Source organism: Podarcis gaigeae (assembly GCF_964106915.1).
Source record: "Podarcis gaigeae genome assembly, chromosome: 1".
NCBI lineage: Eukaryota > Metazoa > Chordata > Lepidosauria > Squamata > Lacertidae > Podarcis > Podarcis gaigeae.
This window is the reverse complement of record NC_139678.1, coordinates 77,764,833-77,792,055: the sequence shown is the minus strand read 5'-3', so window position 1 is coordinate 77,792,055 and position 27,223 is coordinate 77,764,833. Positions and strand designations below refer to the sequence as shown.

The window sequence follows — 27,223 nt, the reverse complement described above, 5'->3', positions numbered from 1 at the left end:
CGCGTTGCGCCCACCGTTTCGCTGTGTCGGGAACTCGCCCCGGCGAAACAGCGCCGCCCCATCGCAGCCACTGCACTGGAGCAGAATCCGGGCGCTCACACTGCGCCGCAGCTCCGTGGGGCTTCCGCTCTACTTCGCCTCTTCTTCCGCCCTTGCTCCCCCCGCGTTTTGCCTCGAAATGGAACAGCCCTTCTCGCCGCCTGCCGCGTCAGGTAACCCGGAACATCTGCGCGTTCCCTTCCGGGTCGGCTCCGGAGGCGTTCTCGGCCTTCACAGCGGTCCTGCTTTGCGACGCGGCGTCTGTCTCCCCCTGCCCCGCGCTCCGCTTTGCGTTCCTTTGCGGGAAAAGGGGGGGGGGGGTGTAAAAAAGCAGCCGGTGCGCGTGCGCATTCCTCTCCTGTTCCGGTCTACATAGCCTTGTGGGGTCCCCTCCTGGCAGGTGAGCGGAGGGGGGGAGGGAAGGATCCTTTGGGGCCTCCAGGCCAGACCAGGGAGCCTGGCTGGGCGAGCGGAGGTGGCGCCCATTTCCGGGATGGTGGTCTTTGAGAGGCACCCGCTGCCCGGAACCGACGACCCGGTGACGGGCGAGGAAGGCGGCTGCGCTGGGCTGCTCGCTGGAGAATTCCGCGCTTCCTTCTCTATTTTAAGATGCGTTCCGCTTTTCTGTTTTCCCAGTCCGGTGGGTGGCCTATGTCAAGGATGGGGAGCCGGCGGCCTTCCAGTTGTTACTGGGTTCCCAGTGGCCCCGTAGTGTGGGAAAGCTGGGAGCTGAAGTCCAAAAATATTTGGAGCGCCCCTCCCCCCCATCCCAGGCATAAGTACCGGTACTAGAATTCAAAAATGAGTGGCCCGTTTCTGCGTGGTGCAACAGTCTTGCATTGCACCTGATGGCATTCTCGCCAAAGACTTATTTTCTGTATTTATTTTGCTTTATTGGTGTGTACAGTGGTACCTCGGGTTACATACGCTTCAGGTTACATACACTTCTGGTTACACACTCCGCTAACCTCGGGTTAAGAACTTTGCTTCAGGATAAGAACAGAAATCAGGCTCTGGTGGTGCGGCGGCAGCAGGAGGCCCTATTAGCTAAAGTGGTGCTTCAGGTTAAGAACAGTTTCAGGTTAAGAACGGACCTCCGGAACGAATTAAGTACTTAACCCGAGGTACCACTGTACTTGATTTGCCGCTCCTTAGGCCACTACCACACTATGAGGGAAAAGGTAACATGGGAAGGACTGATACCACTGTTTGCTGACTAGTCGGGTATAAAGTATGTATTTTGTTTGCTTGGAGGACTTTTACAAATCTCATCCTTCAGTGTTGCTACCCCCAGATACATTGAAACAATAAAATAGCAAAATAGTGGTTAAAATACCTCAACAACTCAGCACAGTAGGGTGAAATCCAATTCAGGCAATCTTTTTTATTATTATTTTAAAGAAAGGTGAAGAAAAACGTCTGCCCGGCAGTGGAAAAGATAAAAGTGTAAGTGCCAGACCAGAGGGATAGCATTGCATCAGTGACATGCCATAACTGATGACCACTCCATGAATGGGGTGCCGTAACAGAAAATGCTGCCTCTGTCTGCCACCCCTTCTGACCTCTGGAGGCAGGTGCTATTGGGCTTGAGTAAGTGGGTCGGTTCATGTGGAAGTAGGTGGTCCATCAGATACCCATGCCCCAATTCATATAGACTGTTAATGTGTTCCAACCTGTTAATGGAGTCTTGGATATAGGGTTAGGCTGAGGTCCAACCCAGTTGAAGCTTAGTATCAATAAAGGAACAAACAATGTTTCCGAACTGTACAAAACTGACTCCTGTACCAACAGAACCGATCCTCATAGCTGTCCTAGATTGAGTTTGTCATGTGTGAAGCCCTTAAAAAATTCAGCATTGCTTGCTTTATTCCAGTAACTGCAGCCTGATGTGGGGAAAATTATTTCATATTTATTAGCACCTACTAAATAAATTAATTATAGATTAATAAATATCCTATATTTCTACGTATTAGCATAACATTTCTGTGCAATTGGTCTTTTCCTAGATGCAGATAAAACATGACTTGGAGGTCCAGGCTTGCTCTCAGATAGCATGGCAGAATCAATTTGTTTTCAAATCCAATTCAATTGTGGGGCAGGGGTGGTCAATTGTGGGACAGGAGACTTTCTTGGAAGAATATTTTTATTGCCTAACTGGTTCTCCAATCTTGTTAGGAAATATGACATGCCTTCTACTTGTTGATATGTGGTGAAAACATTACAGGTGTGCAGTTGTCTGTAAAGTGTTTTAATAATCAGTGGAAGAAGACTGACCTGGTCACATACAAGGTAAAACTGGACCTGCCCTACTCACTGTCTTTAGACACCCACTATCTTGACAACTCCTGCCAACCTAGCAGTTCAAAAGCACGTCAGAGTTCAAGTAGATAAATAGGTAATGCTCCGGAGGGAAGGTAAACGACGTTTCCGTGCGCTGCTCTGGTTCGCCAGAAGCGGCTCAGTCATGCTGGCCACATGACCCGGAAGCTGTACGCTGGCTCCCTCGGCCAATAAAGCGAGATGAGCGCCGCAACCCCAGAGTCGGCCACGATTGGACCTAATGGTCAGGGGTCCCTTTACCTTTATCTTGACAACTGTCATTCTATCACCATGGAAATGATGTCGCACAAAAATATATACAAATTATTACTGTTGCCCACATCTCCTGCAAAAGATATACCCTGTTTAACTGCCTCTCTCTCTCTTTCTGTAACTTAAATGTTCCCTAATAATAATTTTTTTCTGTATGTCACCCAGAGAATGACATGGTCCAGGTTGCACGTACAAAGTCAAAAACAATGTATTCAGCATTTTGTGTCGTTTGCAAAAGTTTGCCTTCAATTTGAATCTTGTTTCTTGTTAGGGAGCCAATTCCAGATGCCCTGCAATGGATGAGGACAGTCAGGACGAGCTCATTAACAAGAATGCTGCAGTAGGCAAAGTCAAAAGAACGACTGCACTGCTCTTCAGCGACGCAGGTAACTGAAACTAGTCGGAGCCTTATTCTTAAAACTGCTGGAGCTTCTGAACCTTAAGGCATTTACAAGAGAAAACTGGTCTGTGGTTTTGTGTTTGGAGATATTCTTCATGGCTTCACAACTGTACATCTCTAGGCATAGGCATAATTTATTTCCTAGTCACTTCAAACTTGGATGTGAGTGAGGTTTGCAGTTTTACTCTATAAATGTTAAGACATTTCTACATAAAGCAACTTGGTGGTCTTTTTTAGAAACCATCTGCCTTCCCTAACTTGAGGCCCTCCAAATGTTTTGGACTACAGCTCCCATCAGCCTCAGTCAGGATGGCCATTGGGCAAAGAGAGTGGGAGTTGTACTCCAGCAACAAGGTGCCAACCTGGGGAAGGCTGTTTACATCATTCCAGATTTTCTTATGTTTAGCAATCTGAAGCTTCATATACATGGCTCCTTATTTAGCTAACACTGATGGCTAGAATTCCCTACACAGCCAAATGCTATTGCAAGCATTAGCCGTTAAAACTCTCATGCATGTTAGTGTGTGGTGCAATACAACTATTGGGGTTTTTTTAGCAGAGGAAGTAAGGGAACAACAGCTATCTTTTTTTCCTTAGAAAACCAAATACCCTGATAAGAATAACTATGTGAATTTGTTAATGTTACACACTTTGTTTGGCCTTTTATTTTGTTTCAGCTATGCATGGTGGAGGGATGATAAACAATATGCAGCCAATGACGCTTCAGTCCCTGTTTGCTTGAAGTCCTGCTCACACCCTTCCTTTTTGTTTTTGAGATTTCGCAGCTCACTGAACACACATTTTCAGCCATGAGAACTAGAAATCTATTCTTTTCTGGTTGGAAAATAAAAATAGAGATAGACTCTCAGAATAATTTTGTTTCTGATACCAATGCCATGTTTTTGTATAGATTTACTGATTATACAGTTTTGTGTGTGCATATGTAATATGCAAACAGAAACTAAATACCAATGGTCTTGGATAGCTCCTAATACAAACTCCTATAAGGGGGACTGGCCACTACTACTGCCTATTATTTTCTTCATGAGTCCCTCCCTGGTGGTGGAGATGTAGTTACTTGATGTTGGCAAGAGATAAACACTTCCGATATATGGAATGGTACGCACAACCCCACAATCGTACGATATATGGAATGGTGCGCACAATACCATCAGTACTACATGTTAATGGGTGGTTGGATTTTTTTGTAAAGACTTTGCTTTTTCTTTGCCTTACATGATAGTTGGCCCTGAGCACTCATGTTCTTCCCTTTTCTGTCCCTCTTATGTTCCTCTTGTTCAAAAGAAAGCAGTGATGGAAATAGTGGGGACTCTGATGACACGGGCAGTGAGGAGGAAGGTGATACTGATGAAGATGGAGGTGAAGAGGATGAAGAAGGTGAAGATGAAGATCTAGAAGGTGATGATAAAAAAACAGCTCAATGTTATGATCATTACTATTTTATGGAATCAAGTTGTCTCCAGCAGCTATTTAACTGGACATAGCATGTTGGGCCATGGTTCACACATGAGATGCGATGAGATAGAATGTAAACCGTCATTAGCATATTTATCTCTCCATTCTTCCAAAGATCTCAAGCAGCATTAATGCTCTATGTGAGTGGAATGGTTATAACAACCTAGACTGAAATCATCCGCTTTGTGGGTGAGCAGGAATTTGAATACCCTGGTCTTCAATCTCAACATTTTGATCCAGGTGCAGGGAACCCTTTTCAGCCAGAAGGCCACATTACCTAGTGGGCAGCTTTCTCCCGGGGTTTGCATACCAGTGGTGTGTGTTTCCTAAGTGATTGTGTGCCATTCTTTTATCCAAGCAAGCAGTATTGTCACAATTCAAGGACAGGTAAAATCACTAGAGGAGAGCGCAGAGCTGGACCAGTGAGACCAGTTTTTCCTATCAAGCAAGCCATACATATGATGACAGCTAGTTAACTGAAATTTTAATATAGCATTGGGCTACTGTGCGCCCACTGGTGTTGAATCATGGAAATAGATGGGATAGCTGTAGAGTGCTGGTTCCTGGTCTTCCAGGAATCTATTTGACTGTTGTTTCTCTTCAGGATCATAGGGCACTTCAATCCAAAATGCATTATGTGGAAATAAATACTAAGGAATTATTTCATTGTTTTGTAAGACTCGGAGGAGGAGGAGGAAGAAGAGGAGGAGGAGGAAATGGAAATGGCTGCTACGCAATCAGCACATTTGGTTAAAGCAAAGCCGCAACTTAATGGAGGCTTTCTTTCTTCCTCTGATGAAGATGCTGAAAACTGCCCAATATGCCTCAACACATTCAGGGACCAGGCTGTTGGAACGCCTGAAAACTGTGCCCATTACTTCTGCTTGGATTGTATAGTCGAGTGGTCTAAAGTAAGAACTCTTTAGAGAAATTTGTTGCATAATTTATCTTACTCAGTTTGTTTACATTTTTTTTGCAAAGGCAATAAGCAGTATAATTTGATGTGACCTGATAAAAATAATACCAGACCTGAGGCAATTTTCAGATCATCCTGTGCAAAATGCTTTGTGATTTTTGTAGAGATTCATTGTATGGGATCAAGTTATAATGCAGATTTACAGTCACTGGCTAAGAAGAACTAGACCAGTAGAATCTACCATTATGCATTTTAGTTATTATCCTGAACTACTAGAGCCCAACCTTCATTTAGTTTTTGCAGTAATAATGTGAACCCAGTAGACCTTAAAAAGTGCATGCGTTCATTACCTTGTTCTCTTTTTCTATAATACCAATAATATTAGTTGCTCTCAGTCTTGTTATTTGGGTAATATAAAAACCAAAATTGCTACTCTGGCATAATCTGGCAGATTTTGGCTTACCTTAGCTAAAAATTGTGCTTGCTGCGGTCCCCTTACCTTAGTATTGTTTTTAATGGTTTTATGTATGGACTGTTTTAATTACTTTTATTTTTCATTTTTAGCTGTTTTCATTGTTTTATAATTGCATATTTTATTGTTGTACCCTTTCTGGTACTTTATGGTAAATGGCGGGTAAGAAATCAAATAAATAACACATCCCCTACTTCTTTTTGCAGAATGCCAACTCTTGTCCAGTAGATCGCAAACTTTTTAAGTCTATCTGTGTTCGAGTGCACCTGGGTGGAGAAATATTGAAGAAAGTAGGTTTTCCATTGACTTAAGAAAAGTTAAAACTCAGAATCCATGTTTCATGCAGTTTTTGTAAAACTTTTTGTGTCCGCTTTCTCCTTCAACTCGTAATTCATAGCAATTTTTCCCTTCCTGGATACCATCCTAAAGCTTTGAAACCTTTCCTTAATGGCACTGTTGATGGGAATTGCTCACTTGAATGAATGGTTGTGGTTTTGGAATATGCAATTTTTCCAACACTGATTTTCAGAAGTACAGTGGTGCCTCGCAAGACGAAATTAATCCGTTCCGCGAGTCTCTTCGTCTAGCGGTTTTTTCGTCTGGCGAAGCAAGCCCATTGACGGCTTAGCGGATTAGCGCTATTAGCGGGTTAACGGCTTTTAGCGGCTATTTGGCTTAGTGGATCAGCTGATAAGCGGCTTAGCGGCTTAGAAAAAGGGGGGAAAGTGGGAAAAAGTCGAAAAAACTCGCAAGACATTTTCGTCTTGCGAAGCAAGCCCATTGACGGCTTAGCGGATTAGCGCTATTAGCGGCTTAGCGGCTTTTAGCGGCTTAGCGGCTTAGCAGATCATCTGATAAGCGGCTTAGCGGCTTAGAAAAAGGGGGGGGAGAAGGGAGAAAAAGTCGGAATAACTCGCAAGACATTTTCGTCTTGCGAAGCAAGCCCATAGGGAAATTCGTTTTGCGAAGCGCCTCCAAAACGGAAAACCCTTTCGTCTAGCAGGTTTTCCGTCTTGCGAGGCATTCGTCTTGCAGGGCACCACTGTAATGTTTTTTGGGTAGGCTACAGCTGTCACTTAGAGATCTGGCTTATATGTGTATGCGTAGAAGGGCCTTTCTATACACAGCCCAATCCGTGTGTGCTCTCTTTATGGTGGCTTTCTGTGGGATGGGTCTTCTAGTCCTTGCCTAAGAACATTGTGGCTTGTATTGCAGGTGAAATACCAGTGAAGCATGCTTTTATGTAGAGAGCATAGGGGAACAGGAATGTTGTGCCCCATTGCACTAAAGCGGATAATGAAGTTGACTGGTGCTTGGCCAGGTGCAAACACTATTGAGTTTGCAATAGTGGCTATGCTTAGTGTAGCTATTAACATGATAGTGTAAAACTTCCTAAAAATGTGCAACTTTGCTCAGATTCCTGTTGAGAATGCAAAATCTGAGGAGGATAATCTGGAGGAGGACCCTACCTTTTGTGAAGTGTGTGGCCGAAGCGACCGAGAAGATCGCCTGTTGCTGTGCGATGGCTGTGATCATGGGTAAGGAGTTCTGCCTTTAAAAACCCTCCTTGGGTATGCTACTTTTGCCTGATGCTTTCACACTATATTAGGCCTGTAGATGCTTCTTTCTCTTGTATGCTGCCTGTATTTTATGTTATTAATTTTCTATACCACCCTTCATCTGAAGATCACAGGGCAGTTCACAATATAAAAACACAAAAATATATAGCATAATTTCTTCTTCTCACCACCCCCTCTACCCCGCTAGGTTGACATGTTTGACGAGTATGCTGCCTTTTTTCGTCTTGCAGGGGGGAATGCTAGCAAATCATTGTTGCTAGAAGATCTTCATTTTTCTTAGGCAGAACTTGAAAATGTAGGGTTTTTTCCCCTTCAGTACTGAGATAAGGTAGCTTATACCATAAAAACAGAGTGTGCAATAATAAATTATAAAACAATTTAAGGTGTGAAAACAGCCACCAGATATTTACGTGCTATAAAAGAAAAATGAATTTTTGTTATTGTAGGCTCAAAAGAAAACCTGCTTTGTTTTCTCTAGGGATTTTTGTTATTTAGGTGCCCATTACTTAAAGCTAAGTGGGAGGTGGTCCTTAATGTGCCTAGATGAAGGAACCGCTCAAAGCCTATAAGAAGAGGATAGAAGAAGGTCAATGAATACAACATAGGGCACAAGTTGGCCTTGTTTGGGAGATACCTCCATAGGAGCAATCATAATGTATGTCCTATGCTGTGCTATTCTAGAACCATGAGGTACTTGGAGCCATGCTATGATTGAAGATTTGTATAAGCAGCCAGGCTTGTGAGATGAGGAGGTTTCAAAGAGTTGCAGAACTTCCTTTGCACTCAAAAGAATTATATATGTCTCTACAAGTGCCTGCGCTACTGTTGTTAGGAAGCTCCTGCATGTATCATCTTAGAGAAAAAAACATGTTTGTCTGGCCAGCTACATATTACATGCTTTGCACCCTCTTGCTCTGTAAGAACATGTTACACTTTCTTTCTTTTTAAAAGATACCACATGGAATGCCTTAATCCTCCGTTGAGTGAGATACCTGTCGATGAATGGTTCTGCCCACCATGTGCACCAGCAAATGCTGTATCTGTTGACGCTGGCAAGTATTTTCTTTAGTAGCTTAGCTTTGTATTGTAGAGAGCTGTTTTTCAAGAAAACAGGACTTTCCCACAGCTTATGCAACATGACTTTTATTGAGATAGGATTTTCCCATATAAACCAATCAATATTGCTCTAATTGAAGGAAAACTCATTCAGTGTTAAAAACTGGTAACAAAACAACATTTTTATCTCACTACCTCTTCAGCTAATGTTGATGTCCATTGTACAAGCCTGTTACACCTAGAGTCAGCCACACCATTGCATTGGTGTGAACAGTAAATTGCTCCATAACCGTCTCTTTATCTAAACTGGTGTTTGGATCTGGTAGTTGCCTTGGAAGGGAAAACATTGCACTGTCCATGGGGAATTCTAAAGCAAAGGGATTTAAGGAGCTTTCTTTTTTTCCAGAACCCTTGCCAGTTTTGTTCTGGAGGCTTAGCAGAATGCCTGGATTTAGGTCTCTAGAAAGGTGTTCAGGTGCTGGTTGAAACACAGCTGACAACTGATCTTGTTTTAAGAAACAGATCATGTGAGTGAAGAGGAAGTTGCTTCCCTCATAGCTGATGTCGTCCCTACCACCAGTCGACTACGTCCCAGTGTCCGAACTCGAGCTATAGCCAGAACACGTCAGAGTGAGCGTGTGCGGGCAACAGTGAACAGGAATCGCATAACAACTGCACAGCGAATTCAGGTACTGCACATTCTGAGGGGAGGATTTTGAGTGGAGAAAGCTCCTAATTGTAGCAAAGAGACAGTTTGATTTAGGAAGAAATCTGGGCTTGGGGCGGGGGCGGCTTTTCTACTTCCTTAATTTTGTAGTAAATCAACAATTGTGATTTCCCATCTTGATTTTTAGCATGTACCAAGATACCTTATGTCTTCCCTTCTTGATGAAACCATTGATGCAGTCGCAGCAGGGCTGAGCACAGCTGTGTATCAGAGACCACTGGCTCCTCGAACTACAACCAAGAAAAAACGAAGAGGAGGTAATTTGCTAAGAATGGTGGTGATAGTTCTTAGTTAATTTTTTATGAGGTTTACACAGCTCTCTTTCCACCCTTTCATCTTAAAATAATTCTGTGAGGTAGGTTAGGGTGAAGCTGTATGATAGGCACAGGAATCACCATGTGTGCTTCATGGCTCACAGTGGATTTGAACCTTTGTCTCCCTGGCTTCCCCCAGTATGACATCACTAACTGTTTCAATACTCAAGCTGTCAGTGGATTTCATTTATTTATTGGTAAACTCTTTCTGTGCCTCCTTTTAGCCTCCACAGTGAAGCCTCCATGGCAGCTAAACAAAATAAACAAGCGTAAAACAACAATCAAAAGGCCCAGAATATGAGCAGCACCAATAAAACCAGCAGGCAGCTAAGAAAGGCAGAACACGCAGCAGAGCCTTCTCTGAAGATTGAAGTGTATGGCCTGGTTCATGTGGGTGCAGCAGGCCCTATGTAGCTGTCAATAACTCTAGGGAAAAACAGAGCCGCTACCAAGTGTGTGGCATATTAATGAATATTCAGTTGGCAGCTGCACTTGAACCTGGTGGATTGATTCAAATGTTTGTTTTGACATAGTAACGCCTTACAGATTTTCTTTTGGTGAGGTAACTAGCCATTTTATGGACCCTCAGATGTGCCAGGGTTGGAGGGTCTTGCACCAGACATGCTCCAGGCATTCAAGTGACCAGCCATTAGTTTCATATGGTCTGTAACCTCTGGTGGCTTTACAGTGGCTTTGTTCACACATAAAAGCAAAAAATAGTCTGAAATAAGCTATGGTTTGCTGTGAGCGAGCAGTGTGCTGCTCGGTTGTGCCTGCTTCCCTTCACCCCACCTGGAGATAGGAAACAGACCACAGAGTGGCTGACCTAGTTTTAGATGTGAAACCAGTGCTTGTGGTTGGTGACCCTCTAAATAAGCTGTAGGTCAAGAACAAACCTTGACTTGCTCATGGTTTGGTCGGAGAGAAACCACAAGCACTGGTTCTTGTGTAACCAAAGCCAAGTGTGGTGGCTTGTTTTTCCCAGCTTGAGAAAAAAGGTGGTGCAAAGCAGCAGAGAGCACAATCATTTTGCTTATTCGTGATAAATACTAGTTTGTTTTAGACTATGGCTTTCCATGACATATGAACCTGACCAGTGTCGGCAGGGCCATCTGACTTAATCCCAGTTTGTTGAAGCCACAGAAAATGAGAGGTCAACAGAGAGTGAACACCTCTGGAATACTCTCCATTTATTCTCTCCTGAAGGGCATGTCTTTTTAAATTTAGGCTGTGGTGTTTCTGACACGTGTTTCTTTTCCTTTTGCGAACGTATTGTATTTAGCATGCAGATTGCAGAAGTGATTCAGGTTAGAGCCTGTATTTGCTGATCTCCAACTCCAAAATCTTTCTATATTTTACCTAATACAGGGCGGAGAAAGAAATCGGCAGGTAAAAAACCTCATACCAAGTCATCTGCTGGAAAAAAGAGTGCTGGAACTTGGATTAAGAGACGCAAACGCCGAGCAAGGCGGAGGAAGGGAAAAAAAATAAAAGTATGCTCCTGGATTTTTCACCAATGCAGAAATTTTTCTATTGTTTATGCTTTTCTTGTAATAGAGCATTGTTACAATTTTCTTGTAATACAGCATTATTTATTTAGGAGTAATTATTACTTTATTTCATATACTCAGACAGTCTCCGGGCCTACTGGCCAAGGTTTTCACCTACTTTCTATGATCCCCTTTAAGAGGGTTTCAGAGTAGAGAATGCAACCCCTCATATTTCTGTGATATGTAGTCATGTTTTCTATTTTCATAGTGTTTGGTGGGAATCCTGTTCTGAGCATAAAGTTAACCTGCTCTCCTTCTACCCAGGTGAAAACTGAGCTGACATCTCGTTCCCGAATCGCAAAAACCCTTCGTCTTGGCAAGCCTGTACGTGGCATTTCAATCCCTTCCATGTACAAACCAATGGAACCCTCTCTTGGCCTTATGAGAGCAGATATTGGAGCAGCCTCTCTCTCTGTGTTTGGAGATCCTTTTGAACTGGATCCTTATAACAGGTATGAAATATGACAAATGGGAAGGAAACAAAGAACTGCAGTTCAGAAATACATGGAGACTTTTTCTGTGATAGGCAGGAAAGAAGAAAAATGGGGCTAAATCCAAATTAGATTATAAAGCTTATTCAGGTTGAAGCTAATCTTTTAAGTCTGCCTACTCTATATGTTCCTTAACCCATGTTCACTGCTATTTCAGAAACTATAGTATAGTATATAAACTATAGTATACCAGAAGACAGAATTTGATCTTCTCAGTTTGAATATTTCATTTAAGAAAATAGGCAAAGCTCAGATAAGATGGAAGTTGGTTGTGATCTTCAAAATTTTCTCTCTCCTAGCAATGAAGAGCTTCCTGTAAATTCAGCCTCACCTGTGAGCAACAAAAGAAGAGGTCTTTCTCAATCAGCACTAAGATCACATCGTCCTGTCGCTCGACCAGTCGCTATGGGGCTTCCTGGGTAAGGCCAGCCACATGTTGCTTTATTATACAACACAGCAGCAAGAGAAGTGAGGTGCACAAAGTTCTCTTCTAGTCTGTGGTCTCTCCTGTTTTGCACACTGCGTTGAAACCTCAAGCCCTTTCTTCAGTCTTCAAGGATTCATGCTCAGTGCTACAGACCATAGCATAGTGTGTGTCATATGTGTATATGTGGAGAATCATAAGATTGTACAGTTGGAAGTGACCCTAAGGGTCATCTAGGCCAAACCCCTGCAATGCAGGAATCTTTGCTAAAGCATCCACGACAGATAGAAAGACAGTTCAAATCCTGTCTTAGTTGTAGGTGGCTTGAAGAAGCTACAATCTTTTCCTTTCAGTTCTCAGTTTGCTGAATAGGTCACTATTCCTAAAATTACTAAGGTGATGACTCTCAGTGAGCAATTAGAAATAGCAACCATATACCTCTAAATATTCCATCTCTCTCTCCCTCTCTCTCTCTCTCTCTCTCACTCACTCAAACAAACACACTCATACACTCATTCCCACTAGTTTGATTCTCTCATTCCACCAGACAGGTGGAAGGGAAGCATTTGATAACAAATGTCACTCAAGACTCTGGAATTCTTAGGAAAGCTTATGAAACACCCCTAAAATTAGTCGGAAATTGTCAAATTAGGGGAGCGGGAGATTCCGCTGGCCACCGTGAAATCCTAAGCAAGCATATTCTTGAGATCAAATTGTCATCAAATTTGAGGGAGGAAGCTGAGAGTGGGAAAGGGAAAAGCACCATCTGCCCAATTGTTTCTTCACACATAGCACATCCATATTCCTTCTTTAGACTGTTAGCTCACCCTGATTTTTTTTGTAGTGGTGGAGAAGGAAATATTTGCTTGTGGGTGGAGTCTCTCGCTGTCCTTTATTCCAGTGAGACATCCCTGCTGCTTCCGTCACGGGAGAGGGCTAACGAGAGAGGCTCTCCATTGAGCTTGCCTCCTGTGCGAAGAATGCCTTACTGCATGCTTATCCCCATTCCCTGCTTATTCAGGCCTCATTTTGGAAACATGCTAAAATAATAATAATAATAATAATAATAATAATAATAATAATAATAATAATAATAAAATGCCCAGCAAGCTTACCCATGCAGTGTTCCACATGTTCAGCGATGTGTTTCTAAAGGAGCCCTTAGGCTGCCAGGTTCATGCAGTCCTGGGCTACTGATCCTTGGCATGCTAACATTGCTGCTGCCTACAGTGCTGAGTACCTGGGAACCCTGTTTTGGTCTGTTTTGTTCAAGGATGCCCAATGTCCAGTTCAGATCAGGCATCTGCCAGCTGGTAGAGTGTTTTGAGGCAGTTTCCCTTTAACTGGGGCATGAGGTGGAATGTTGGAGCTGGGAGGTTCTCTTGCAGTTGGGAGCGGAGAGCCCTAAACAAACTGGAGGGAAAGGGTGGGCGACTGGGAAATTTGCCAAGCAAGGAGGAGTAAATGTGTGAGTAAGCAGAAAAAGGGGAAGACAACAAACGGAATAGGACAAATATTAGGGGATTTTCAACATGGGTAATCTGGAGGGTTTTCTTTGGCGTTGGGTGGAGGTTATCACAGCCCTGCTTTATCACAGCCCTGTTTTCGGTTGTGGTTGTTGCTTTAAGAAAATTAAATTTACATGGTGTGTTAGAAAGAATGAGGGAACCAATCCCTGCCCCAAAGGGCTTACAGTTTGTTGTGCTAGAAAATGGTACAAGGGGGTTGATGGAGGCCGGGGGTACAGAGGGGAAGAATATGAAATTGGGCTCAGTTACAATAGGGAATGGAGACTTGAGGAATGGGATTTTGAAAAGGTGGATTTTGAGGAAGTGAGGGAGGCAGCATCATGGGAACTTGGTGCCTGGCTTTGTCCCTGAGGCTGAAGACTCAGACTACAACTAAGCATGATAAGAAGCAGCTGTTTTGTCTTGTGTTCACATGTCTGTTTTGGTTCACGATATAAATGATGGTTCGTAGGGGTCTGTTCACTGCATCAGAAGGGGTGTATGGATGACATATTTCATGATTCACAAATTCTGTGGGCTCTTTTGAGACAGTTATGTAAAGCAGTTTCATTTCTTTTCGCTTTCGTTAGTTTTGTTATTAATTCATTACTACTAAGTTGCTTAGTGGTTCTCTCCCTGGCCCCATTTTGTTATCTCAATGACCCTGTGAGGAAGGTTAGGCCGAGAGATAGCTCAAGGTTTGCATACTAAGTTTTCTGAGAGGAAAAAGAATCATTTTCCTTACTTCAGATTTGAACAGGGTCATTTGACTGGATTCCTGCTCCTCTCCCCAAGAGACTACCAAAACTGAAGCTTCTGTCTTGTGGATCCATGCCTGTCAAATTTTTAAAAAATGCTTTAAGGTTTAGGGAGCTTTCTGCTTCCTTTTTATTAGGAGCCAAAGCGTAAGCCGAAATCACAGATGTTCTTTCTAGAGCCAAAGAGGGCCAAAGCTCATTGAGAATTAGGGGAGAATCTACAAAAGAGCAGGAATGCAGCCAAATGTTTGCTTCCAAAGAAGGCAAGTTCCAGGTGAGTTATTACAGGTAAGGCAAAAGCAAATTGGAGTTCCAAAATGGGAAGTAGCTTGTTGCAGCAGTTTGGACTTTTCAGAGCACTTAGCTTAAGGGGTGTTTGTGTGTGTGTATTCAGGATAAGGCTCCTGGGGAATACCAAAAGCATATTTTAGATGTATGTCTGATGCTATGGCCATTCCAGTTTGGACACTTAATATATTAATATTTTTTATTTATTTCAGTACTGTGTATCTATCTTGCCTTTCTAAGAAGTGATCATGGTGGCAACACCACAACGGAATTTAAAGCAATATATTAAACAGTATAGCTATCATCAATTTTAAAAGTAAACAATAAAAAAACTCCATTGAAAACAGTCAGATTTTTTTTTTTAAGTGGGCCTAAAAAATCTTGCTGGACAATGTGCCTCCACTACTCTTTGAAAAGCAGTAATAGGCTGGACATATTTCCTTTGGCAGGGCATTGTATATTCTTGGCACTATCCCAGAAAACCCCTCCCTAACAGAAGAGTTCAGGGCAGGGCTTCAGTAGATGTTCTACTAGAAAATTCATATGGGCAACAGTGATTCTTCATGTACTATGATTTGAGCTTGTTTAGAGTTTTCAAGGTCAAAAGCCAACAACTGATAAGTGAGGGATTGCCTTACTTCCCTATATACCTATCTGTTGACTAAGGTGATCTATGGGCAGTGCTTTATTTCTGGGGAGACTCAAGGATACACAGTACTGGCACCTTAACCGCCCCCCATAAAAAAATGTTAAAGTGCAGCACTTACTGTAACAACTTAGTCCCAGCACCATTTTTTTCCTTAAAAAAAGAAAAAGCACTGTCTATGGGTGCCCACATAGTAGAACCTCATGCATCAGAACTTGGTTTCATGTCAGCTTAGACTTAATCTTTCAATGCAGTAGCAGCTGCCCTGTGCAGCATGCTGCCCGTTGCAGTTGAAATGCATACAACTCCTTTTTAAAACCTTAATAAAAACCTTTTTTTTAAAAAAAATCACAGGCTTTTCCAGAAGGCAGTCTTTTGTTGTTGTTTAGAACTGCTTTATTTGTTCTTACTTATTTAGTTTTTATTTTATATCATTATTGTGGTGCGGGGATCTCTAGTGGTTTATAAATATCCTAATGAATTGATAACCAGTGCAGAAAGTGTAAGGTGCAAGTGGTATGCTGCACTTGGCTTGCATCATCCAGCATCCTAGCAACAGTATTCTGGACAAACTGAAGTGTCTGAACTGTCTTCAAAAGCAGCCTCATTAAAAAGCACATTATAGTAAGCCAACCTGGAGGTGACCAGTTGTGAATTCCTATGCAACTTACGCATAAGTAAGCCTCACTGAGTTCAGTAGGCCTTCCTCCCAGGTCAGTGTGCATTCTAAAGCATGAACAATTGCAGCCAGATCTGGTTATACCTGCTTGGCTTATAGCAGTGGGCGTATTTCCATATTATGCAGGCAACACTTGGTATAGTTACACTGCTTTGCCGCATTTTAAATGCATGATATATAGTGACTCCATATATTTTAGATCAGTATTTCTTAGCTCTCCACATTCTTGACAATTGCACAATGCCCTTGATTTTAAAAGTAACAATGGGAGGGAAGTGTGATGTATAGAATGCTTACTGTGAAAAGCAAGAGTGACTAGAAGTCCTTCTGCTTATTCTGTAACATTGGTGTTATTTGAGAGTAAGTGTTTGTAGGATTAGTATGTGTGGAGTTGCAGGCAGAGTTAATGGTTCTGCAATAGGTGTGAAGCCTGTTAGCTCAGCTGCAAAGCAGGTTGAGTGTAGAGGCAGCTAGCTTTTCTCTCAGATGTGGCCTTGGCTAAGAAGAAGGAGTTATGGATCTAGGAATCCACAAGAGGTACATGTTTTGGAGCCATTTCAAAACATCAGTGGAGCATCTTATTTGTCTCACTTCTTTTTTTATGGAATGTCTGCATTGTTTTCCTCCAGTCTTCTGGTTTGGAGTCCCATTTTGTAATTTTGGGGCACCTTCTAATGAGATGGTTGAGTTTAGTGAGCTTCTTGGGTGCAAAGACACTGATACCTGAAATACTAGGGGCTCTTCTTTTAACTCCCGTGTTTTGCAGTAGGCAGGCGGAAAGCTCAAGCTCACAGTATCAAAGCAGAGGTGTGAATAAAACTCACCTTTTATTTGGCAGAGGTCGGCTGAGTTGTTTCACTAATGAAGTTTGTTCTATACACTGAGTTTTTCCTTTATTTCTTTGCTACTCGTATCTCTTTAAATAAAAATGTGGGTGAGATGGGGTGTTTTTATTGTGTTCATTTGGATAATTGAAAGCTGTTATAATTTGCTTTTTTAAAAAAGAAAGAACTGCTTCAAGAGCAGCAGGAAGAATCTGTTAGGCTGCAGCAAAGCAAAGAAACACTGCTGCTGCAAAAGACTTACACAGGCTGAGCAGGCTGCTTATACACAGTGCACAGGACCAAAATGATTCAAAACAAAACAAAACTGCAGCTGCCCACTGGTATGGATGGGCCAGACTAAAACATTTTAAGGCCATTGGGTTTTGGTGGAGCAGATTTAGGCTCCATTTCTATATGCTCTTAACCTGAGAGCAAATGCCATTGAACTCAGTTGGCCTTACTTCTGAGTAGATTTGCAGAGGATTGCACTCTTAAGCACGCGTTCCGTTCTCCAGTTGAAATCAACAAGTGCTCAACTTATGACTGGATTGTGCTCCATGTTCTTTCTTGCTGTCTCAGACTTAGAGAATGTTATAAGTGTGTAGTAGGCAGAAAGCCAAGATGGTACTACAAATGTTGTGTTATCTGAAGGTTCTGGGTTTCAGAAATACCAGTTGGAACACCCACCCCCTCCCTGGTCTTGGTAAATGTTCACATAGCTTATCCAGCTGTGGACAAGTATTGGATTGAAAACAATTATTGCAGCATTTTTTATATTGCTTTGGTTTCCATATTATATGTGTTTCATTATATTAGCTGTTTCAGGCTTCATTTTTGGAAGGAAAAGTGGGTGCAAACATTAAACGAAATGAGAATGAGATTCTGCAGGTTTTCTACACTTGCATTGGATTGTGGAGTACAGACAACTCTGCATATTACCGGGTTTCCGCCCCACCCCCACCCCCAATAGCAAGGCTTTTCATAGTATTTTCAGCCCTCTATAAAGAAAATAATACTTGGCCATTTATTTTCTTATCCCACTAGCTGTAGTTATTTTGTATGCCATCAACTCAAGGTAGGCTGTTTCTTCTGAAAACACTGGTAGCAATAGGACTGGTTGGGGATGGCTCATCTTTAACCTATGTAGCTGCCTCAGGTTTGTGGAGATGTGCTACATTCTCAAACCTATATTAATAGGATGTCAAAGATCCTTTGTTCCTTATGATGTAACCAGTATAGTTCTGTATAGTGTGAAATCAGAAGGCATGCCTTGTGTAATTTATAGGAGGAGTGTTCCTGCCTTGACACCTGAGCCAGAAGCTGGTCCAGCCCCTGTGCCCGACCTGTTGGGGAGCATCCTGACTGGACAGAGCCTCCTTATGATGAGTGGTTCTGACGTCGTCATTAATAGAGATGGATCGTTGACAGCAAAGAAAGCAGGTAATGCTTAGTTAGACTGATCTGAAGTTTGTTAGCATGTTATGCGCACAAGCACTTTATAATCCTTGCAAGCAGCAGGCAAGCAAATGCCATGTTGCAGCCTGTAATAGTATGTCTTGAATTGGTAGCCAGAGTTATTCATAGAGTATCATAGAATCATAGAGTTGGAAGGGACCCTGAGGATTATCTAGTCCAACCTCCTGCACTACAGGAATATGCAACTGTCCCTTACGGTGATCGAACCTGCAACCTTCGCATTATCAGCAGCACGCTCTAACCAACTGAGCTACAAAATCAGGACATATCAGTATTTTGTTTATTTGTCAAAACACAGCAATAGAAGAGAACAGTATAGGACTATTGACATTGTACTGCTGTTGTGCTTTCTAGAATGTATCACATTAATCTGAATTTCATAAAATAGACCAATTGATTGCCCACATTTGATTTGGTAAGCAATATATGTAAGTGATCAGAGGTTATACGGAATTAGTATGAGAGAGCTTAGGGTGCAATGACCAACCCTTTTATTTTTTAAGTGTTGACACTTGGAGGTGTAACTTACTGTCATACTGGAAATTGTGCTAGCTGGCACAGCTGACAGTTCACTTGCATAGTGTTAATTAGTTGCTAAAACCCCAATTCTGTTGTCCCGTGTTTACTTCATATTAAAATTATGGGATGTTATTGTCGGTATAGAATAGTACAAGCAAATGAGTGGGAAAACTTTCATGGGTTTTTCTCGTGTCTCTTTCAGTCTCATTGCTGCATGACAATTCAGCAAGCAATTCAAGAGTGGAGGAAGGCTTGGAGGAAAGTGCCCAGCAGGGGGCTTCCCAACTGGGGACTCCAGTTAGTGGCAGCTCTGCTGCTGAATCTTTGGTTTCTTCACAACTGAATTCGAACTCCAAATCTGCTGTCTCAAATACTTGCGCCTTGTCCTCTTCTTCACTAAGCCTAGCAAACAAAGCAGTGAATCCATTGCAGATTACATCTGGAAGGGCTCCCATTAGATTTGAATACTCAATGACTCCAAGGTCTGTTCAGGCTCAGAGTTTAGCAAATCTGAATAGATGTGGCCCCAAACTGGGTGAAGTATTCAGATTTAATGGAGGCTCTAAACTGCCTGGGGCTCCTCTTTCTGTATCTTCTAAATTATTGTCCAATAACTCGAGTTCACTCTCAAAACCCGTACCTGTGCGGCAGCCTCTGAAATTGTCCCCTAAAAGGCTTGATATCTCTGAACTCCCCAGGATACCAAAGATTAAAAAGGAATCGACTAGTGGACATTTGGGATTGCAGCCGGCCAGTGACCGAAACAGTGATATTCCCAGCTCCTGTGTAACACAGTTGACTGGCAAAGGGAGTACAAACCAACCAGCTGGTGATAGTAAAATGGAGAGCAGCAAGTCGCGTGCTCCTCAGAGACAAGCGCACACAAGTGGAGGCTCTGCTGCTGCCCATGCCAGTTGCACCTTTCCTCCTTCAAGGGGGAACGTTGGAAGCTCATCATTTGAGAGCTTTAAAATCAACATCCCTGGAAATGTGGGACATTCCAGCAGACTGTCTAATCCTGGGTTTTGCAATACTTTCCGGCCTGTGGACAATAAAGTACAGCAAAAGGAGAATCCGTCGCCCCTCTTTTCGCTGAAAAAGACTAAACCAGTCAAAAGTGAAATATATGATCCTTTTGATCCAACAGGCTCTGATTCAAGCTCAACAAATAGCAGTCCGGAAAGATTGCCCCTTGCTAATATCACCAGAACAATATCCATAGCGAGTCCAAAAGTCCAGACATTCCAAACAGTGCGCCGCATTACCCCTTACACACTGGAAAATGTATTTGGATCAGGGGCCGAATCATCAGATGTGCCATCAAGTAACACAGAGTCTCATGATGATATGATAAAGGAGAGGCTTGTGGAGCAGGTATCTGACGCAGAACAAGAGAAAGCTGAGGAGGAGGAATTGTCAAGTCTACCCTGTACATCCTCTGCCATCAAGCAAGTCACAGATGTAGAGCACTTAAATGAGGAGGATGAGAATGGTCCTAGGGTAGTTTTTGAAGATGACCTAGGTAAGGCTAGAGCGAAAATTGAGGTGGACAGTTCCGTAAGAGAAAACAGTCTACAGATATTACCCAAAAATGAGCAAACGGAAAAGCGATCTTTTTCAAGATCCCCATCAAATTCCAGTTCTCGAAGCCAGAACACATTAAAAAGAAAAAAGGCAGCTACAAAAGACTACAAAAGCACACGATCAAGATCTAGATCAAGAACGTGTTCAAGAGATAGAAGCTCCAGATCTACTTCTCGCTCCATTGAAGAAAAATACAGCAAAAGCCACAGGACTAAATCAAAGACTCGGCATTCTTCAAGTGACCGCTCCAGTAGTTATGAGCGATTGAAGAAAAAGAAAGCAAAGGATAAGACGAAAGACAAAAGGGCAAAAAGCTCCTGGGCAAAAGAACACAAGAGATCTAGATCACGATCTGGTAGTCCAGGCAACTCTTCTTTTGAGTTGTATGAAAGTCGGAAAAAGAAAAAGCACTCTGCCACTAGAGGAAGGGGGAGGGAATGTTCCCCATCAAACAGTGCTGAGAGAATGAAGAAAAAGAAGCACAGAAGAGAGCGAAGCCATGACAGGTACAAGAAGGAGAGAACCTCAAGGTCCCGAGAGAGAAAGAGATCTAGATCTAGATCCCGGGAGAAGCGAAAGAGGAGATCAAGGTCATCCTCACCATCAAGACCCCGGGAGTCCAAAGGGCCTAAGTCTAGGGAGAAACAACTGCAACCTAGGTCACACTCCAAAGAAAGGAAACATAAGCCGAAAGAGATGCCAATGCTACCTCTTCAAGAGAAGGACCAGAAAGGCCAGAAATCCTCAGATGATAACCTGGGCAGTTCTCTTGATCATGCTCCTCCTTGGACCCAAGACTTGGAAGATTCAACACAAGAATCACTGAATGTTCATCTAGACCTGATGCCTGTACAGGAGAGCCCTCCAAAAGAGATAGCAATGAAAGTTGATTTAGAAGAGGCCATTGTAAAGGAGCAAATCTGCAAGAAACTTGTAACTGTAATAACTTCTCAGGCAGAGTCTGCAAGTTCTGGAGTGCTACCTGACACTATAGATTCTTCCACTGGGAAGGAATTGGCAGCAGGCTATGAGTCACCAGGACTTGCTAGCCAAAGTAGTGAGCAACTGGAAGAAACTGAAGCTAGAAACGAATATATTGATGATGTGTGCCCGTTTTTATCAGACTGTCTTCCAGTGAAGGAGGAACTTGTACAGGAGCATGACGAGCCAATGCCAATTAAAGTTTTGCCTGAAATCAAAACGCCAACAGAGGCTAAAGGCGGGGGCCTTACATTGGGTGAGAATGCCACTGATGTAAATAAACATGAACCGGAAGCAGTAGCTCAAGGTCCTGTGTTGAAATCTAAAGCACCAGTGAAAAGAGTTACGTGGAATCTTCAAGAGGAAGAAAGTGATGCAGGGACTGCAGACAAAGCAGCAAGTAAGTGCCTGGTAAATCTTCAAAATGGCAAAAGTCGATGCAATGAGTATAGGAGCTACTTTTCTCATTAGAAGTGAGACGGAATGTAGTTGTTTGTCATGGTTCAAGGTTGGATTGGTCCCACTAAATGAGAGCCTCAGGTTATGTTAAAAATAAGGGGTGCAGTTTCGCTGTAGTTTGGCACTTACGTTCACCTTGCATGCTCTCTCCTTCCTTCATGCCCTCTGACATTGCCTTTTTTTGGTGGCAATCCATTTTGCCATTACCTCTAACCTGGCAAACTGGTTTTCTCTTTCCCAGAAAGCAGAATTCCAAAGCAAGATTTTTTGGGGGGGTTGGAGAGGAAGCTTAAACTATGGTTTACCATTTCTTATGTAATAGCAGACACTGCTTGTTTTTGTTAAGTAAGCCATGGAGTTCTCTCTAGCATATATGCATGTGTACTTAAGCAGTGTTTAGTACTGCAGGGAATTCTTTAAAACTTTCTAAAGCAGCTAGAGTTATTTAAAGAGAGACTTGATTCCTCTTGTTACACTTGTTACATGTGTGGTTTGAAGAATATAACATGGGTATGTGCATCCTAAAAACATAACTAACTTATAAACAAGCATAACTCTTCCACCCTCATCCTGGATCACACTTCATAAACTAATTGTGCCAATTTTAAGGAGCTTTAAGCTATGAATTCAGCTTTGCTAGGTATTTCTAGGAACTTAGAGACATGTTTGTGCTTGCAGACTAAAATCTCATTTTAAGAAGTTGGGGAAGCTTGTTAAACCATCTGTACTGAATTCTTCTGAGGTTGTCATGAAGTTTGATAACTTGAAGTGTTTTTATCTGCTGTGATCGTCTAGATGTTTTGTTCTGATATGCTTTTCTTCCTGGGGATCTTTCAGGGGTGCCATTCTGCAAACAGCAGAGAACGAAAGAAGGGGTCTGGAAAGCAGAGGATTTGACCCAGACATTAAATCAGGTGCAGTTAACTGAGCCTCCTCCAACCAATTATATGATTCCTGAGCCTATGTTTCCTGATCTAGATTCCTCTCAGGTTGGTTCCCACACCTTAAGACAAGTGTCATGGGAGGCCATTCCACTCCATCTCTAAACTTGTGCCCCCAACTTGACTTCATTGTGGAACAGTCTTCTTCCTCCTCCCCCCCCCCCACCCACATGTAGTACATTTCATTCAGCCCATGTACTGCAATAATTTTTCTGACTTTGGCATTCCCCTACTTAAAAATTGAAACTGTGTCCTGCTGCTTTGCAATGGGCTTGTGATTTCTAATTTCCAATAGCTTATTAAATATGTGTGGGTTTTTTAAAGACATCTTAAAACCAGCTATTAGACTGCATACAAACATGCTTATTGAAGACCACCCACTGCTCACCAGTGGGGCTGATGTGAGCCCAGTATTATCTTAATATATTACCCTCCTTTCCCCCTAAGATCCCAGGATAGGTTACAACAATTTAAAACAAACTTTTCCCTTTTAGAATAAGCAGAAAGTAATATATGTGTCCCTTTAAATGAAAGCTGTTCTTGTAATCCCTATGGATCATATCCCCACCCTCATTTGTTCAGAACATAAGAATAGTCTGATGGATCAGGCCAGTGTTCCAGTGAGTACAGCATCCTTTTCTCCCTGTAGCCAGCCAGGGAAGCCTAAAAACAGGACCTGCCCCACCAGTATTGTCCTCTCCTGTGATTCCTGGCAACTGGTATTCAGTGGCATTCAGAAGTAGAGAACATGTTGTGATATGAGAAGTGGTCTGTGATCCTTTTCTTTTCTTTTCAGGTTTACAACCAAAACCTGCCTCTAACAGCACCACTGCCCTCGAGTCTGCCCCCCTATGCGCCTGTTAGTCAGCCCACCGTCCAGTTCATCATGCAGGGGAGTCTCCCTCTGCTTAGCTGTGTGGCGGGACAAGGATTGACTCCGGAGCCTGGCAATCTGGCAACAGCTTCAGAACCAGGAATTCAGGCAGCTTCCACAGGAGATACAGAGGAGAAAGTCAAAGCACCTAAGTCCCCTGTGGATAAATCAAAAAATGAGGAGGTGAGTGGAGGTACCGTATTTTTCGTCCCATAGGACGCTCCGTCCCATAGGACGCACCTAGTTTTTTAGGGGGGAAATAAAGGAAATTTCCCCCCCTTTATTTCCCCCCCAAAAGCAGGTCGGGGAAACCAAACCAGGTCGAGGAAGGGCGCTGCACCTCCCTGAGCTTGTGGGGCTGGCCGATGTCTGCCTCAGGCGGCAGGCTGCTATCCGCAGCGTGGGGAGCCCTGCGGGGAACCCCTGCAGGGCTCCCCATGCTGCGGATGTCTGTCCAGCGCGTGGGGCGCTCTGCTTCAGGGCGCCCCACCCGCCGGGAGGCAGGCTGCTATCCGCAGCGTGGGGAGTCCTGCAGGGGTTTCCCGCAGGGTTCCCCACGCTGCGGTTGTCTGTCCGGCGCGCGGGGCGCTCTGCTTCAGGGCGCCCCACCCGCCGGGAGGCAGGCTGCTATCTGTCCGGCGCGCGGGGCGCTCTGCTTCAGGGTGCTCCGCCCGCCCGGCGGCAGGCTGCTATCCGCAGCGTGGGGAGCCCTGCGGGGAACCCCTGCAGGGCTCCCCACGCTGCGGATGTCTGTCCGGCGTGCAGGGCGCTCTGCTTTCAGGGCGCCCGACGCTCCGGGAAGCAGGCTGCTATCCGCAGCCTTGACATCCCTGCCGGACCTCCTGCAGGGCTGCCCGGGCTGCGGATGCGCTCCTGAAGCGCCGGGCGCTCTGCTTTCAGGGCGCCCGACGCTCCGGGAAGCAGGCTGCTATCCGCAGCCTAGACAGCCCTGCTGGACCTCCTGCAGGGCTGCCTGGGCTACGGATGTGCTCCCGAAGCGCCGGGCGCTCTGCTTTCAGGGCGCCCGACGCTCCAGGAAGCAGGCTGCTATCCGCAGCCTAGACAGCCCTGCTGGACCTCCTGCAGGGCTGCCCAGGCTGCGGATGCGCTCCCGAAGCGCCGGGCGCTCTGCTTTCAGGGCACCCAACGCTCCAGGAAGCAGGCTGCTATCCGCAGCCTAGACATCCCTGCCTGACCTTCTCCAGGGCTGCCCAGGCTGCGGATGTCTTCCTGAAGCCTGGAGAGCGAGAGGGGTCAGTGCGCACCCACCCCTCTCGCTCTCCAAGCTTCAGCGAAAGCCTGCATTCGCCCCATAGGACGCACCCAGATTTCCCCTTCATTTTTGGAGGGGAAAAAGTGCGTCTTATGGGGTGAAAAATACGGTAGATGGCTCGCTAAGATGATGAAGTTGAACTCATGGGCAAAACCCAAATGGAGCAGCACACTCGCACAACAGCCATTGCGCTCGTGGGAGCCCCATTCTTAGCACAGCACAACAGCCAAGTCCAGTGCCTGTCTTAGTGCAACTACTATTCTACTTGGTGACATTTAAGCTTTGTTTACTACCTCTTGTGCTACTGCTTGCACAACATCAACTCTCAAACTGCATAGGATCTCTCCCATAAAATCTAAGAATTCTTCTGCTGCATCAGACCATCTAGTTTTTCAGAACAGTCAACAGATGCTTCATGGAGAGAGCTGTCCCCAACCCTTGGTTGCTAGAAGTAAATCACCACTGAGCATTTAACTATTTTGGTGAAACATTAAACTATTTTGTTGATAGACCTGTCCTTTATGAATGTGTCTGATGCTTTTTAGATACACCTAAGACACTGGTTCAGCTAGTGGGTCCTAGCCGGATCCTAGGTGGGTTGCAACAGGAGCACTATAAACATGCAAATATATGGTTGAAGATCAAGAAATTGGTCCCTAAATGTATGCTTCGGTTAAAAGCGGGTTCTGGATTTGAAAAGGTTGAAGATACCTGGTCTAAGCTATTCACAGTCACTGTAATTTGTAGCAAGGCATTCAGTAAATTAACAGTGCAGTTTATTAATAGGCTTTCCCTGAACCTGTTGTACTTCCTGAGGAGACCTGAAATAATACGATGTCTGAATATCCCACTTGATCCCCAACCCCCATTTCATCACAACTAGGACTGCCACAGGGGAAGCAGCATATCTTCCTCCTGTAATTTAAAAACCACTGCTCTGATAACTTAGTTTGAAAACCCTACTTGCAGGCAGCTTTTTGGTTAACTGCTTTTTTTGCCCTTTATAGTACATGAAGAAACTTCACATGCAAGAGAGGGCTGTGGAAGAAGTGAAACTCGCAATTAAGCCCTTTTACCAGAAGAGGGAAATCACTAAGGAGGAATACAAAGATATTCTTCGGAAGGCGGTGCAAAAGGTAACGAGAGGGAATATCTTATTTTAAACTTAGGCAAATGGCTGTGAAAAGCCCCATTTAAGTCATGCTCTGTAAACTGAATATTAGCTGCTGGCACAAGACTTTCCTTCTCTTTCAGGTAGTGAATTTGAAGTCAAAAAAAGGCAGGGTGACTTAATGCTAGGTTCACAGAAACTAACTCAATCCCCTTTTACCTTTCCTAGATCTGCCACAGCAAAAGTGGTGAAATTAACCCGGTGAAAGTGGCTAATCTTGTGAAGGCTTATGTTGAGAAGTACAAACATATAAGGAAACACAAGAAGGCTGACGCTGAAGAAGAGCCCCTTGAAACAGGGAACTGAAAAAGGCCAAGCCCCAAAGATGAAACAAGTGGAGGCTTTTCTAGCCAAGGATTTTCTTCTTCTGCAGAGGAAAGCAGGGATAATGCAATTGCATGTTGCAAGACACCCCTCCCCACTCAGCAGCCGAACGTGGTCGGGCCTTCCTGCAGGGTGACCCATTCTCACACAGGGATGGGCATGGATTGGACTGCAGTTCAAGAGCCAAATGTCAGCAGATCCCACTCAGCTTGTGGAGTAGCTGGGCAAAGAAAAGTATGTGTGTGTTGGGGAGAGGACACACTATCAATTTTCATGGCTTTGATTGCCCCCCCCTTTGGTCTCTGCACCTGTCTTTCTAGTTTAAAACAGACACTTTTATATGCAGTGTACAGCAATGTATACTTGCTCCCACTGTCTTCTTATTTATCAGAAATGTGGATTCTTTAGCGATTTCTCAGAAATTTGGTTTAATACTTGAACCACAGTGTTTCTAGCCTATTCTGTGATAAACTTTGACTCGCTCTGTCTTATGGGAGTTGCAGACGTTTGCTACCCTTTCTAAATCCACTCCTGAAAACACTGCTCCAGAGTTGGCATTCATTTCCCATTTTGTTGAAATATCTCAAATGAGGAACTTCATTTTGAAAGGGCGGGGGTGGAAATTGGTGGAAGGGGATTTGAACTATGTTGAAGCTCTTGTGAATAATGTGCTGAAGGCTGGTTTTGAGTAGTTTTGCAATCAACAAGCTGCCTTTCACTGAACAGGGAGGGTGGGGGGAGTGGAGGCAGAGAAGCACCATTTGCAGACTTTCAATAACAAACCTGAGGTATGCAGCAAAAAGGATGTACAAAGGAGAAATGTGACAGTTTATAAAGTTATTTTGAATTGTTTGTGGTTCATAGTGGTTCTTTGGTTGTGG

At 43.8% G+C, this 27,223-nt stretch overlaps 1 protein-coding gene across 2 annotated transcripts; it reads left to right on the top strand.

The window, feature by feature from the left end:
• The first annotated feature begins 215 nt into the window (after positions 1 to 215).
• On the top strand, positions 216 to 27,194 carry PHRF1 (PHD and ring finger domains 1). 2 transcript variants are annotated; one of them, XM_083756084.1, is made up of 18 exons: positions 216 to 439; positions 2,903 to 3,017; positions 4,337 to 4,450; positions 5,186 to 5,418; positions 6,102 to 6,185; positions 7,312 to 7,433; positions 8,427 to 8,527; positions 9,054 to 9,220; positions 9,386 to 9,515; positions 10,941 to 11,065; positions 11,387 to 11,574; positions 11,913 to 12,032; positions 18,026 to 18,180; positions 18,938 to 21,700; positions 22,597 to 22,673; positions 23,497 to 23,757; positions 25,855 to 25,983; positions 26,187 to 27,194. In XM_083756084.1, the coding sequence occupies exons 2-18, from the start codon at positions 2,927 to 2,929 to the stop codon at positions 26,322 to 26,324; spliced, it is 4,998 nt and encodes a 1,665-aa protein (XP_083612210.1). In that variant the 5' UTR covers positions 216 to 439; positions 2,903 to 2,926; the 3' UTR covers positions 26,325 to 27,194. The 2 variants fall into 2 exon arrangements, with proteins under 2 accessions (XP_083612210.1, XP_083612209.1); XM_083756083.1 differs by having other exon boundaries at positions 230 to 439; positions 9,048 to 9,220.
• The last annotated feature ends 29 nt before the right edge of the window (positions 27,195 to 27,223 follow it).

Excerpts from the sequence above, each read along its gene's own strand:
- PHRF1 (XM_083756083.1), top strand. The coding sequence starts at position 2,927 with ATGGATGAGGACAGTCAGGACGAGCTCATTAACAAGAATGCTGCAGTA. Across the intron at positions 4,451-5,185 it reads TGAAGATGAAGATCTAGAAG|ACTCGGAGGAGGAGGAGGAA; the intron begins GTGATGATAAAA and ends TTGTTTTGTAAG. Across the intron at positions 12,033-18,025 it reads GTCGCTATGGGGCTTCCTGG|GAGGAGTGTTCCTGCCTTGA; the intron begins GTAAGGCCAGCC and ends TGTAATTTATAG.